General features: G+C 43.2%; 1 protein-coding gene across 2 annotated transcripts in view; it reads left to right on the forward strand.

Moving 5' to 3' along the window:
* Nucleotides 1–16,400, forward strand: part of ABCA5 (ATP binding cassette subfamily A member 5) — a 169,561-nt gene that overhangs the window by 36,815 nt on the left and 116,346 nt on the right. For both annotated transcript variants that reach the window (XM_083148775.1, XM_083148776.1), the window contains exons 3-5: nucleotides 8,445–8,640; nucleotides 12,985–13,143; nucleotides 16,063–16,154. In XM_083148775.1, the coding sequence (XP_083004901.1) occupies nucleotides 8,445–8,640; nucleotides 12,985–13,143; nucleotides 16,063–16,154 (447 nt within the window). The remainder of the gene's footprint in view (nucleotides 1–8,444; nucleotides 8,641–12,984; nucleotides 13,144–16,062; nucleotides 16,155–16,400) is intronic.

A 16,400-nucleotide genomic window follows, 5' to 3' on the forward strand; every position in this document is an offset into this window, starting at 1 on the left:
TGAATATTTAATGAGCAGGTCCCCATCCCCTGTAAATGTAATGAGCAGACCCGCTCATTTCATATGCAGGGGGCGGGGACCCACTCATTAAATATTCACTGCACTGGCTCCCGCTCATTAGCTATGCGCAGAGCGGGACCAGCTTTAGTGATCACTACTGCCAGGGTCCTAAATACCGTTTCAGACCCGTTCACACTGCCAATAAACGGGTCTGAAACAGGTAGGACACTGCTTTTTTAAGAAATACTGGTATTTATTAAACGGGTAAAGCACCCTGGAGCTTTAACACTGCAGCTCTAAACATTTTAAAAGACCAAAAAATGGCAATATACCGTTTAAGAGCTGTAGTGTGAAAGGGGTATTAGTGTGGTGTATACTATATCCAACAAATGATAGTCCTTATTTCATCTACTAACAAAACAGATAATACAGATGTACTGTAGACTTTAACATCTGGTACAAACATTTTCAAATTAACCCTTTGAGGGCCAGTGTTGCTGTGAGAGATCCTTAAAATATCTGCAAAAATTGCCAGCATCGCTCACATATTATGCCAACAAGAGTTGGCTTAATAGGTACCCCAAGTTCATGTGCTGAGGTCCATGTGCTGAGGTGTGGACATTGACACGAAAAATTAAAAAAACTCATGTCAAACTTTTTCCAGTGTCGACCTTGTGCATGGCTACCTCTTGGGGTCACCCTTTTGACTGCTGACCTAGACATTGGGCAGTATTCAATGAGGCTGATTCGCCATGTTTTATGGCGATTTTGTGCTATTTTCGTGCTGTACGGCGATTTTTTGACTAAAACGGTGAATCACCCTATTCAATGACCAGATGGCGAATACATTTCAAGGTTTTTATCGCCATGATTCACCGAGTAGCAATCGCTATCTTTTTATGGTGAAGTGGAATGTGAACTTTTAAAATAAAGTGTTTTGTTTTTTACATTTGGTGTCAAAAAATCAGGAATTTTATTCTGAGGAGGGGCATGCTATTTGTATTCATGTGCTGTAAGCCCACCTCCCCCCCACAAACGTTCTGGGGCAGGCAGGGAGACTTCCATCTCCCTGCCTGCTGCTGTCCTCAGGCTCCCTGCGGCATCGCAGTGAGCCCCTGACTCGTTGAATACTGGAGCCGGCGAGGCTCCGGAACGCGGCGGGCAGTGGCGAATGTGCAGCGAATCCTAAACAGGATTCGCTGCACATCGTCTAAATTCTCATTGAATACTGCCCATTGTCTATGAGCGATACCATGCTTCGTTTAGTAGAAGAAACTGAATGCTGATTGACTGATATAGGGAAGAAGACGCTGTGTTGCTGGATTAAACCTTACCCTGTCCTTTGACAGACGAGTTAATGTGTTGTAGTTGTTGATCAGACAGCTGAACTCAGGTACAAGCCCTCCCTTCTGAACTATCCATTTTTAGCTTTGCACTGTCCATCCCCCTCCTCTGAGCACAGTATCAGTTATCCCCTCTTAGTAATGGCGTGAGACTCTAGTTCATATTACAGAAGCTACTGTCTGCTTCGTCGTATCTCTTTGCATAACCTACAGGGATGAGCAGCAAAGGAGACATTTGGTTTAAGTTATCCGGTACAATTTAAAGCCAGTAAAATCAACAGTAGTAAATGGATGTGGACATTTCTCTGCTTGAAAGTTTAATACAGTTCTGTCTGTGTTAGAATGCTACAGTGCCGTATTGCAGGACCGTTAGCATGTCAGTCTTGGAAACTCTCCAAACACAATATGATACACATATGATATAAAATTGGCTCCATAAGCAAGTTCAAGAGTTCTCTTGTTCTACAGTATGGCAGTTTTGGTAGAGTACATTCAGTGTATGTAGTATCAGGGTTGCCTACCCTCCCGGAATGGCCGGGAGGGTCTCGGAAATCGGGTCCCCCTCCCGGCCCCCCGGAAAGGACGGCAACCCTCCCTCATTGTTCTGCATCTGCAGCGCAGGGGGTTCTGTGGGTCAAATGACACGATCGCGTCACTTAAACCCTTTCCCCGCAGTGCAATGCATAAAATACCGACATTGCATGGGGGGCTAGATCGCTCTAGCCATGCCCCTAAACTGCTCGTCACAGCCATGGCTCCGCCAGTCAGAAAGTCGGCAACCATGATGTAGTATGGGGCAAACTTGCTATTTGTAAACACTCTACTGTGGCATTTGAGTGGAACAATTTGCAGATGGGACTCCTGTATACTGACTATTATGTATTAGCTGCAACCAGAGGTTTAATTCCAGATATCTATAATCCCTAGATCATTTAGTTAATAACATTAGGGTACATTGTATACCCACCAGGAAAGCAATTCAGTGATGTTATGGTGATAGAAAATCTCTTTATTTAAACCCTTTGTCAGCCATGTACTGAGGCTGTTTTCTGACTTTGCAGTTTTATTTATTTATATTCAGTACTCACACAGCACAGTTCAGAATTACTATTAAGGGCAATATGATCACTGACAATATATTGCTCAGCAATCATATTGCTCAGTGTCCCGTTTTCATCTGCGACCAGAGATGGTCGCAGATGAAAATGTCACACTGCCGGGAGAAGAGGCAGGGGAAGTCGCTGGTCGGAGGAGCATGCTCCTCCAACCACCGACCATTCAGGGGCTGAAAACGGGAGCGTTCACCCGGCGATTTATCGCTGGTGCACACTCCAATCGCTGGCAATATGGTCGCTCAGCGACCATATTGCCAGCGATAAGTGTACCGTGTGTACACAGCTTTAGTCTTTTTACTCATTGTAACACATCAAAAAATGTAACCCATATAGCCAAAAGTGTTTTTTATTGAAATTTCAAGAAAGTGATCTTTATAAAATTTGTTTTTATTTTCCAAAGATCACAAAGAACTTGTGGTTCTTGTTTCACCAATTATCCACCTTTGCAAATCAGTAAAAAGCAGGAGTCTTTGGGGAACATTCTAGTGGTAATTTTTGGATAATCTGCCAGGACTTGCGTTTTCTGCCAGGACTTGCCTATGCTTTAAAAAGTCGAATCTGCATTGTCGAAAACAGACACTACTGGGCGGTATTCAATGTGAATACTGGTGACGTGCAGCGAATCCTGTTTAGGATTCGCTGCACATTCGCCACTGCTCGCTGCGTTCCGGAGCCTCGCCGGCTCCGGTATTCAACGAGTCAGGGGCTCGCTGCCCCTGACTGGCGAATTTGAGCTCCTGCGGCGGACGCCGCAGGGAGCCTGAGGACGGTGGCAGGCAGGGAGATGGAAGTCTCCCTGCCTGCCCCAGAACGTTTGTGGGGGGGAGGTGGGCTCCCCGGGAGCCAGGCAGCACAGGCTGCCCCCTGGGGGCGCCAGCAAGGGACCGGGTAAATTCACTACACCCGATCATGCATATGTAATGATCGGGTGAAGTGAAAATATGAATATCTAATGAGCGGCTCGGCTCCGGCCCCCTGCTGGCTGGTCTGTGTAAAGAAAAAATAATAATAATTTTTTTTTTTAATTAAATATATATTCATGTGCTTACAGCACATGAATAGAAATAGCATGCCCCTCCTCAGAATAAAATTCCTGATTTTTTGACACCAAATGTAAAAAACAAAACACTTTATTTTAAAAGTTCACCTTCCACTTCACCATAAAAAGATAGCGATTGCTACTCAGTGAATCATGGCGAAAAAAAACTTGAAATGTATTCGCCATCTGGTCATTGAATAGGGTGATTCACCGTTTTAGTCAAAAATTCGCCTTACAGCACAAAATCTCCATAAAAACCTGGCGAATCAGCCTCATTGAATACCGCCCACTGTATTGTCGAATCCATGGCTTCTTCGACAATCTGCAGCTGTTTTTGTCAATCCATGTCATTCCGAATGTGGGAGTGGTTTCCGACAGTTAAAAAATTGAATTCCCACAGTCAGATTAACATCAGAAAGGGCCAGTAAACCCACTGTCGGAAACAAGCGCTCACGTCGCGCTGATGGGGGTGGATTATTAGATAGACAGTGTCTAGATAGATAGTCAGTAGATAGACACTAAAAGGTCGACATGAACATGGTAAACACATGAGACGGTCGATATAAGGTTTTTTGTTTTTTTTTATCCACTTTTTATTATTATTTTCCATAATACAGAACAAAATAACATTTCAACATTTACATTAAACATATATATTCCTTTTTCCCAAAATAAAACTACATTTGATTCTTTACATTTGAGAAGAGAGAATAAGATATTTTTCCATATTTAATTGTCTTTAATTTATTTTCTATAAATTATTCTTTCCTTTATTTCCTTTTATTTTTATGGGACCCATAGACCTTATTTTTATTCTTTAGTCCTATTTTCCTTCTTTCTAAAGGCCCCCCATACACTAGGGCGACTTGTCCTCCCCCTGAGCTTCCCCGGCTGCTCCCCGGGAGAGCTTGATTAGATTGGCACTTGATGTGCCATTTTTTACATGTGATAAATTGTCTCGATTTATCACATGTAAAAAACCCGGGGAGCAGGGGGGGGGGGGGGCTACAGAGCAGGGCTGCTGGTGGGAGCAGGGGGGGCTGGGGACGCTGCGGGGGACACAGGCGGCATAGAGCCGGGCAGAGGGAGCCGGGAGCTGCCAGTGCTAGAAAAAAAAGCTCTATGCCGCCTGTGTCCCCCGCAGCGTCCCCAGCCCCCCCTGCTCCCTCCACCGCTGCGCCGCCCCACTAGGTCCCAAGTCGGGTGGTCGGACGTGCAGCAGGTCCGACCACCCGACGCAGATCCGATGCGCACGGGACCGCGCATCGGATCTGAGGGGACATCAAAACTAGACGATTTTGGTACGATTTCGGCCAGATCTGACTGATCTTACCGAAATCTGACCAAAATCGGCTAGTGTATGGGTTTTTAATTTAGTTTTTTACATATTTTTTTTTGGGTGTCAATCTCAACACATGATGACATCACTTTGCTTACCATGCTTCAGCACACTTTAACGTTCTTAATTGTAGTCCATGTGGATGGCAAAGTATGAAAAAGTCCCAAAATTATTGTGAACAACTCCAGGTTGTGTCTACCTTTTTCATGTCAACTTTTTGAGCCTGACAACCTTTTGACCCTGTTGACCTATAGACTGTCTATCTAGACACTGTAGATCTATCAAGCGAACCAATGCTGACTTGGGTGCTAAATGGATATGGGTCAATTAGCCTGTGGTTATTACTGTGTGCAGTTGACTTCCTCCCCATGGGCCTTATTCTAGTTCACTCTTTCTGACAAAATCCTTTTTAGATGGACAAAACCATGTGCACTGCAGGGGGGCAGATGTAAAATGTGCAGAAAGAATTAGATTTGGGTGAGTTATTTTGTTTCTGTGCAGGGTAAATACTGGATGCTTTATGTTTACACTGCAATATAGATCTCACTTTGAAGTAAAATCCCACCCAAATCTAATTATCTCTGCACAAGTTACATCTGCCCCCCTGCAGTGCACATGGTTTTGTCCATCTAAGAAGGAATTTGTCAGAAAGATTGAACTAGAATAACCCCCCATGTGTAAGTTTTTAAAGAAAAAAAATCCATTCTGAAAATGCATTATGTTTCAAATTGTGGTTTGATGAAAACACAATGGGAGGTATTCAATTAAATCAGTTTTTTTGGTCTAGATAGTATTGAATTGCGTCTGTTTTCAGACTGTTTTTAGTCTAACACTGCATTGGCGAAATGTCGAAAACAGATGCAATTTCAACAAAAACACATGGATTGTCTAGTAATTTGCCAATTCACACATTTTTGTCCGTGCCAGATTTTTCAGCAGTTGAAAAATCATCACTTTTAATTGATTCGTTTGTAGGAAAATTCAATCTGAAAAGGTTGATAAGTTTTTTGACTGTTGAAAAGTATACATACAGTAAAGGGCATTCACAGGATTGAATGCCCCCTATGTGTAGGACAAATATGGTAGCCCAACAAGGCCACTATTTTTTAAACCCGACAACCTGCTGCATTAAATTTTTATTTGACACAAGATGGAGGAGAGATGGATTTCTTAAACCCCCCCCCCCCCCCCACTAATTTAATTTTTTTGTGTACCTTGTAAGTTATTGTGAAATAATCATTAGACAATGGTGGCACATCTTTTTAAAGAGAAAACTCCCTTTTTCAAGACAGAGCAAACCCGTGGCATTGGCAATTATGGGGGAGATGAGAGACGATGTGCAAACTATGTTTTGAAAACTATGTTTTTCTATTGCACTGAGCACTATCACTGGTGATCACTAGACAATAGCTGATAAGGGGACCGATAATTTGAAGAGCAGACACTTCTTTTTCAAATAAGGGTGCCCACAAAGTTTCTTTGTCATTATGCGGCTGAGAGGGCATATTGGTGTTAAGAAGACAAAAGGTACCAAGAGGACCATTATTCAAAATATGGACCCTTCCTTTCTAATATGAATACCCCTGATTTTATGGTTGCCTGTTATACCCCTTTCAAACCAGCCTAAATTCCTGAGTTGAGTCCGGGTACAACCCGGTACTACCGCTGGTGTGAAAGGTACCCGGGACAAATTACCGGGCTAATTTGCCGGCAATCCAACCCTGCTAGGTAGCAGGGTTGTTCCCGGGTTCAACCCGGGCACCTGGCTGGTGTGAATGGGGTAGGGTATACTTACCTGGGTTGCCGGTCCTCGGTGTGCTGTCCGGCCGGGAATCCACGTAGGCAGTGGGGGCAAATGACGGGGTAGGCGGTGGATGATGATGACGCAGCTCTCCAGCGGCAGTGAGGGCGCCGGAGAGCTGCGTCATCTTCATCCGCCACCTGTCCTGTCATTTGCGCCGCCGCCTGTGTGGATCCCTAACCTGCGCGGAGGACCAGCAACCGGGGTGAGTATTCTTACCACCTCCTTCCCACCTCCGCCGCCATCCTGCCGACTGCTCGATCCCGCCGACTGCGTGCCTCCTCCCCACCTCCTCCTTCCCGCCCCCTTCACACACCAGAAAATGCAGGGACTTTTCTGGTGTGAAAGGGTCCCAACCCGGGAATGTCCCTGCTTGTCCCGGGAATGTAATTACCGGGTTTCTCCCTGCATTTCTGGTGTGAAAGGGGTATGAGGGAAACCTTCCCTTAACAGTGGGGGAAAGGTAATAACTTTTATATTTTAAATTAAGACCCCGACTGCATAGAATGAGTGGTGCTCTAACTGTATATCCTCAGGATGAGCCCCATGGGCTATCCTCTGTAGTGCAGGGGTTAACTTAAATAAAAAAAAAATCACCAGTTGAACTGTGATGGAGATAGTAGGTTAGGCTGCGTACCTTGCCATTCACACCCATTCCATATGTAATAAAGACAGCTCATTCAATGCTCAGACTCTGATCGATCAGGTTGTTGGACATTAAAATAAGTAAATTGACTGTAAGAATAGCAATGTACATGTGATGCTTGAATTGATGGTGATGGTGAATTGAGGTGATGCTTTAGAGATACATTTCTGTATGTACCTTAATGTTTCTTACAATTGTAATGGTAAGTGGAAGATTAAACTGCATAGAAATGGCATTAACATTTTACCTTTACAATCCAGTGTTCTACTGGTGTATAGCATTAGCTATATATGTGTCGGGACAAAGGCTGCGGGGGGGGGGGGGGGGCATAATTTCTGATGGCAGTCCTGCATACTGCGGCATGCTAATCATTGTGATAGCAATCACAGGGGAGATCATCGTCATACTACGGAACATGTCTGAGCCGGTATCCGGACAATGAGTAGGCAGCAAAAAGGTCGACATGCATTTAGGTCTACATGCATTAAAGTTGACATGCATGAAGGTCGACATGTCATTAGGTCGACACAACCATTAGATCAACATGGGGACGGTCGACAGTCAAAAGGTCGACATGGTTTTTTTTTTTACTTTTTTGGAGCCGACATGTGCCAACAGGCGGTTTTTGATGCCCTACCATCCACTAGGGCATGGTGGGATGAAAAAATAGTGTGCCGAGTGTAGCGAAGCACAGTGGCCGAAGCATGTGCTACGTTTTAGTGTCCATGTTGGAACAAGATTTTTTGAAAAAACCCATGTCGACCTTTTGACTGTCAACATTTCCCATGTCGACCTAATGCTTGTGTCGACCTAATGGTATGTTGACCTAAACCCATGTCGACTTTCTTGCATGTCGACCTTCTTGCACATCGACCTAAATGCATGTCGACCTAATGGTTGTCGACCTTTTTGCTGTCTACCCATTGTCCCACACCCATCTGAGCCCAGGCCCGGTATATTAGCACGGGTTGTACTCTGCTGATGGCGGCCCAGTTGATATGTTAACAGCTGTTTCTATAGACATTTTGTTGTTGTAAAGTTAATAAAATACTTCCAGCTATAATGAATGCTTTTAAAGAAAAACAGTGAAAAATAAAATGGATTATTTGTATGTGCCGATTGCATAAGATTTCAAGTGTTTCTATTTCTCTACCATTACAGGAAATCTTCTACCCAGTAATCTGGTCGTTAATATGGCTGCTTCTTGTGTTACTCATGCCAAACAAGCATTATGAAGGAGCACCGAATGATCTCCTTAGTGAGATGGAAATCCCTCTACACACTGTTGGATATACCCCAGAAACCAATATGACAGAGAACATCATGGCGCTAGCATCTTTGCAATGTCTTGGATCAGGTAAAGCTGTGTATAGTTATATCCTGCTATAAGTCATACTGTATGTCCTAGTTCACCTTTTACTGTATACTGTCACACTTTGAGATCTTACCCCCGGTTACTGGGTCCAGCTGTGTATCAACCTGCTGCATGGGTGCCTGGCGTGTGTCCTCCTGTCAGTTTCCGCAGTAGTGCATGGGTGCAGCCTATCTTGGAATTTCCAACATGATTTTTAATGTGAGCCAGATTCCAGTAAACATGCTCACATAACCTGTTCAACCAATAGGTGCTGGGAGTGCCCTATTCAACCAACTACTGAGTGCAGCCCTTTGCCAGAACAACTCTCTTCTCCCAAAGGGCCTTATTCCAATTCACTCTTTCTGACAAAATCCTTCTTAGATGGACAAAACCATGTGCACTGCAGGTGGGGCAGATGTAACATGTGCTGTGAGAATTAGATTTGGCTGAGTTATTTTGTTTCTGTGCAGGGTGAATACTGGCTGCTTTATTTTTACACTGCAATTTAGATCTCACTTTGAAGTAAAACCCCACCCAAATCTAATTCTCTCTGCACAAGTAGCATCTGCCCCACCTGCAGTGCACATGGTTTTGTCCATCTGAGAAGGATTTTGTCAGAAAGAGTGAACTAGAATAAGGCCCAAATTACAGTCTCCTGTTCCTGCAGTGAACCTGCAACTGATTCTGGCATCAGAGATTGTCTCTTACAAAGTACATCTGCTTCTGTCTTTGCCCTAGTGATCTGCATTACAGTAACATGCACCCACAATGCATACCATATCAAGGACATAATGTCCAGCTACCTGCATACAAGTGTATCATGCATTTGTTCAGTCCACATTCATTTCAAGCATGTACCATCTGGTCTGTACTGTGCTACAGGGGTCCCATTATACTCTTGAGTTTCATCTACTACACCCTGCTCTCAGCACTGTGCACCTGCAGGCCTACATCAATACATTATGCACTCCATTGTGATCACATCTGTTATCTTTTCCTTCTGCTTTTTACATGTACAGATGTATCCACAAACATCTATCCTCTATGTGATACAAGTCACGCTATACATAATGTGTAATAAAGTGTGACTCTGTACCACGAGTACTGCATTTTCCCGTTGGTTTTATCGGATACAGTCTCAGCATATTTATCTGATTTGTCAGTCATCTTCACTTATTATTCCCATTGAGTCTGCCATCACAACCTTCTCTGACAGAGTATTCCATAACTTAACCACCCTTACTGTGAAGAAACCCTTCCATTGCTTGGTAGGCAACTTCATCCCCTTTAACCTTAATGAGTAACCTGTCCTGTTTACAGTCCTTATTGTAAACATTGTCTCCTGATAGTTCTGTTAATCATGTTCCCTCTTAAATGTCTCTTTTCTAACGTAAACATATCTAGCTTGGCTATCCTTTCCTCATAAACCATTGACTCCGATCCCTAAATAAATTTAATTGCTCTTCTCTGAACCTTTTCAAGTTCCAAGATGTATTTTTTTATGGAGTGGTGTCCAGAATTTACAGCATATTCCAGATGATGATGTACCAATGATTTATACAGTGGCATGATTACACTGTCTTCCGTTGCTTCTATGCCTCTTTTTATGCAAGCTATGACGTTAAACACTACAGTTGTCTATTGTCTATGAGCACCCCCGAATCTTTCCCCATTAATGATTATCCTAGATTTTCCCCATTTAAATAACAGGTTGCACGCACGTTTCTGGTCCCAAAATGCATTACATTTATGATTATTAAACCTAATCTTCCATTTTGCTGCCCAATCCATTTTATTTAAGTCGCTCTGTAGAGAGGCCACATCCTGGTCTGATTTTATTACCTTACACAGTTTAGTATTCTCTGCACAAATGGAAAGGAGTTGCCCCAGTTCTGAACCTGGTTGTACACAACCTAATGCAGGGTACACACCACGACGACCCGCTCACGATGCACATCGTGAGCGGGTCGTCAGTGTCTCGTCCGACCCGCTCACGGTGACGCGGGGGGCACGACCCGCTCACGATGTGCACCGTGAGCGGGTCCGATCCAATGGCGACCCGCACCCGGCTGTATGGTCGTCATTCAGATCCTACCTGCAGCAGGTAGGATCTTAATAACGACCGACCGACCCGCGGGACCGCGCATCGGATCGGTATCGGTCCACACCAGGACAGAAAAGGGCCCAATCACCACACAATCTACATCCAATTGGTCGGAATTGGATCTAGATTGAGGGGGATCGGGCCCTAGTCGTCCTGGTGTGTACCCAGCATAAACCAATTTGAAAATGTTCCATTTACTACAACTCTCTGTACCCTATTCTCAAGCCAATTTTTGACCCACGTGCAGATGTTGCTTCCTAGATCCAGCTCCCATATTTTGTAGATCAACCACTTGTGAGGCACCGTATCAAAGGCATTAGCAAAATCTAAGCATTGCCCAGGTCTAGGTTTGCACTCACTTCCTCATAGAATCAAATTATGTTAGTTTGACATGACCTATTCCTCATGAATCCATGCTGGTTTTCCCTAATAATCTTATTGGGCCCCGAGTAATCTTGAATCCTGTGCCTTATAATACCCTCCAGTAATTTCCCCACAATTGATATCAGACTTACGGGTCTATAATTTCCTATATGTGTTTTACTTTCCTTTTTAAATAAAGGCACTACATCTGCAATTCACCAGTCCCTATGCACCCCAGCCTGAGGATATTGAATCTTTGGAAATTAAGTTTAATGACCTAGCTATTTCTGAGCTGAGCTCCATTAGAACCCTTGGGTGTTTGCTATCTGGCCTGGAGATTTATTTATGTTAAGTTTGCCAAGACGATTACAGATTTTTCCTTGATTAAACAAACAATTAAACAAATATTAACCATTGGGACATTATCATCACTCTTGTTTTGTAATGTTCAAACCATATGTTCCTCTCTAGTAACACTGATGAATAGAAAGCATTCACTGCCTTTTCCTTATCATTATTAATCAATCCTTACTCCTTTGGGGGACCTAAATATAATTTTTTTAATCGTTTACCATTTATATATTTACAAAAGTTTTTAGGGCTGGAGTTGCTTTGCATTGCAATTTGCTTTTCATTTTACATTTTGGCAGCTCTGATTTCTTTTTTGCTTGATTTATTACATTCCTTGTATAAGCGGAAGAACTCCTCCTTCCCGTCAGATTTAAAACATGTAAATGCATGCACCATGGGATTGCTGCCGACATCCACCAGGAATACCTTTGTGACTACTGGGCATCACATGGCGGGGCTGAGGCTCATAATAAACCGTTGTGACCTCAATTGTCCTTCTGACCTAAAACACAAAGGAAGGTGCTTACTATGTTAACGGCTGGATAACAATACTTATCATATAGGAGAGTTGGAAATAATAATCAATGTTTGTATGACTTTCCCATATTGAGATTTATATACAGACTTAACTTTTGTCCGCTAAATGAGCAGACTAATAAAATAAGCAGGTGCATGTTTTCAGGAAATTTTATAAATTTATATTTTTATAATCCTATATTGTATATTATTGTGCATAAATCAGAGGTTCCCAATCTTTTTTGATTCACAGCACCCTAGAGAATCAGATTTTTTTTCACGGCACCCCTAGGTCCAGAAAAATTAATTAGATTGGGTTTATATGCGATTCTTAGCGGCAGTTATGTGGTAAAGGGCAGGATTTGCTTCTGTTTGTACACATTCTATGATTGGCAGCCACCAGCACTGGTTTTGCTCCTAAATAATTAACCATTAATAATTTGAGTTGGTCCTGGACCACCAAGCCGTGGCACCCCTGCATGTGTCCCGAGGCACCCCAGGGAGCCACGGCACACAGTTTGGGAACCACTGGCATAAATTATTAAATACAACTGTTCAGACTATTAAAAACATATTAGCTTAGCACTCCCTTTATCAAACGGTTTTGATTATACTTGAGAATAAGAAATAAGTATTTTTGTCTGTTAACAGACTGGGCAATACAACATTTTGTTTTAGAATCCTAAAATCTTTTTTATAAATACAATTCTAAGGATGAGTACACATCAGAACAACTGGTCGAACTATTTCACTTAGTTTTACCAAACTTCCCCTTACCTGCCCAAATTCAGTTCTTTCTTTCCGTGCTTCTTTCTGCATATTTGTGTCCTTCCACCTCTAGAATGTAAGATCTTGCAAGCACAGCCCTCTCCCCTTTATATTCTTAATTATTTTATTTAAAACTGTCATAAAAAAATATGTTCAGAGAACCACATTGTAAAGCTATGAATCACCTGTATCTTGTTTCCTTGCTGAAATAGTAAAACAGTGAAAAATGCTTTGCTGTTCTGCAGATGTAGAGCTTATTGCATATCCTAATGAAGAGAAGTTAAAAGCTGCAAGTGCAAATCCATCCTTACTTCACTTTGCTGGAGTCATATTTGATGACATCATGTCCTACAAGCTGATGTTCTTTCCGTTCTTCATTCCAAAGTCCACTTTGTACATACAAGGTAGGGTTAACATCTGAACTTATGAGCATGCACTTTTCTATATATTCTCTCTCTCTCTCTCTCTCTCTCTCTCTCTCTCTCTCTCTCTCCCAACATTTTGAAAATACTATTAGAGACCATACACTCCCAATAAAAGACTAGTGACCTCATGGAAAAGGGGTGTGGGTTTGTAATGCGGGGACCATGAGTCACGCCCCCATTTGCATTCATGCTGGAGGCATGGCCAGCACTTTGTGAGCTACTGGACGTGCCCCCATACCTCTTTCTCCTGCTTGATTAGACGTTGTGCATAGCATCTAAACACCACCACTATCCCAACTACACCCTCCTATCCCTGGGACAATTGGGCGGCTTGTGTGGGAGTGAGTGTGTGTGTGTAAGGGTGTTTGTGTGTACAGTGTGTGTATATATATATATAGAGAGAGAGAGAGAGTTCCTGTGTATGGGCGGCACTCCAAATGAAGACAACAGATCAAAGATGGAAACCAATGTTTGAAATGTATTGAGGCCTTTTTTCATCAGGGTATGACGATGTCGCAATACATTTGAAATGTTGGTTTCCATCTTCGATCTGTTGTCTTCATTTGGAGTGCCGCCCATACACAGGATCTATCTACATAGGAGCAGTTTATAACTTCTCCAGGGAGGGCACCCAGGCTTGTGTGGTACATTAAGTGGAGTGCTGGTTTTATATATATATTTATATATATATATATATATATATATATATAAAATGCCCGGCACTCCGCTTAAATGCAACAACTCGAATGGTGCACAGTCTCCTGGTAGGGAAATGTAGAAGTTTGCAATGATAACCGGCACTCATCACACACACCTTATTTATAAGAAATAAAGAAACCCACAACAGTAGGTGCTTGGTCGACATTTCGGGTCATGGACCCTTTATCAAGTTATGTCTTTATAAAGGGTCCACGACCCGAAACATTTATGAAGCACCTACTGTTGTGGGTTTCTTTATTTCTTATAAACAAGTTGTGTGTGATGAGTGCCGGTAAACGTTAAGTTTTATAAAGTGTGCCCCCAAAAAAAGAGAGTGCTTCTCTTTCCTCTACCGCATACTAATATTTACTCTCAGGGGAGCACCTCCACTTCACTCAACAGTGCTAAGGCACTTACACATTCAATAACTGTGGATAAATTACATTGTCTCTTCTTGATTGTTGACATATCAAGAAAGTGGTGCTAGTGCACAGGTACTCTTCCCCAAAATCCCTCCCCCTAAGTACAAAACTGTATATACTGCAAGGGGAGTAAAAGAAGGAGAAAAAGGCGAAAGCAAAAGCAGTAGTGTGATCGTATGTGTTTGTGGCCTCCTCCCACCTACACTTGATACACTCTGTGACACCAAACTTTACGGCGGCCGGTTATGGTGGCGTATAGTGCAGCATTACTGTGTATTGGAATGCAGGTACTGTGGACCTTAATTATGGGAAGCAAGGATAAATACTTACTATTGGTGCGCATCACAGGGGGATCTGGCTGGGGTGTAGCCGTGGGTGTCACCTGGGGTGTTGCGGGCACATCCCTCTCATGAACAGTCACAGTGTCTGCATTGGTATGCTGTCATCAACAGGGTTGGTGGTTGAGTCCAAATCGTGGCTGATAGTATCAGCTGCAAATTTTATCGGAGATGTCGGGCCACATTGGGTACTGTCAGTGGACTGACTCTCAACATTAACCGCAGGTGAGAGAGTGGCAGCGCTGGAGGATGACAGGCTGATGGGGTCACTCAGCACAGTGTTGCCAAAACAGGCTGTGCACAGCTCATAGAAGATCCAATCGCGCCTTGCAGCCCCACTCTTGTTCCGATTGTGGCCGTGTGTGCGGTTGAACTGTTTCTTCGGCCCCTTCAGCTTATTCACCGCTTACTGCTGGCTGCGGATGAAGCCCCGCGATGCCAGGATCTTCGCAATGTTGTGGTATATTTGAGCATCCTTGACAGTGCCTGTAATCTGGTGCCGGATCTCATCTTCCCCTCTAATGCTTAAAAGCTCCCTCACCTCCTCATTTGTTCAAGACATTGCACACATTGCAGGCTTTCAGTGGTTAAAACGCACTTCTGGGGTCTGTGGTGCCACAGGACATGCACAGAGTCTCCCTGCACCCTGTGTGCTGCCTCTGGGCATGTCTGTGAGTGTCCTCCACAACAGGAAGTTGCCCAAATCAGCATTAGCAGACATCAGCGGCAACACGGGAAGGAGGGACATGTCCCTGCACCTTTCACAGCAGCCAGTAGTCCGGGAAGTAGAATTCACATCTTAAGGGCCCCTTACACTTGTGAGATTTTGTGAGATTTGACCCAATTCAGGTGGATTGAGTCAATTTATCTGACAAAATCTGATGTGCCTGTCTGACAAAATCTTATGTGCCTGATGTGTAGACCCAATGCACAATCCCGTGCCATTGGGTATAACCAAGAGATTGCAAGAGATTGATCCTCCTGCACATAGGATAAATCTCGAGTCAATCAGGTCCAACTTGTTGGGCAATAAGTTGGACAAGTGTAAGGGGGCCTAGTTAATTTGCCCCTAGTCTGTTCACAACAATAGTGTAATCTAGGTGCAGTTTCATACAACACATGAGTGTTCTAGGAAGGTCTATGGGGCTAGATCAGGGATAGCCAACTCCAGTCCTTGAGAGCTAGAACTAAAAAACGTGAATGTGAAAACGTGAACTGTTGGTAGCTCTCGAGGACTGGCGTTGGCTACCACTGGGCTAGATAGTACTTAAATGCTGGCACGTATTACAGCGTGTTTTATTTTTATAATTTGATCCCTTGTCTAAGCAAAATGTGATGCAAAAATTAGCTACTAAATTAATAAGGTATTATTACTAATTGCATTGTTTTCTTCAGAATTACTTCAAGCAGCTCATTAAAATACATTCCTTTGATTTCAGAGCACTGCTATGCTCCAAAGTGTGACGCTGCTCAGTATTTTTACTCAGGATTCACAAAACTGCAAGCCTGCATTGACTCAGCCATTATAAAGGTAAGGCTCAGAGCTTTATATTATGAAACATCTGTTTCTATCCTCCCGGAGGCACAATAGAGAAATAACAAAGCAGGGAGTCCTGAAGCAACCTGGAGATGAAAGTTTGATGATCGCTCTTAAGCTTTCATTTTTAGGAATTAATACCTGTATTGATACTGACAATCATTACAGTACTATTGGCATTTCACTGGGAATGAATGCAGCCAGCTATTACACTGTAACTGGCATATGACCGTGTAATAC

The sequence above is a fragment of the Crinia signifera genome, chromosome 6 (assembly GCF_055691185.1).
Source record: "Crinia signifera chromosome 6, ASM5569118v1, whole genome shotgun sequence".
NCBI classification, from domain to species: Eukaryota; Metazoa; Chordata; class Amphibia; order Anura; family Myobatrachidae; genus Crinia; species Crinia signifera.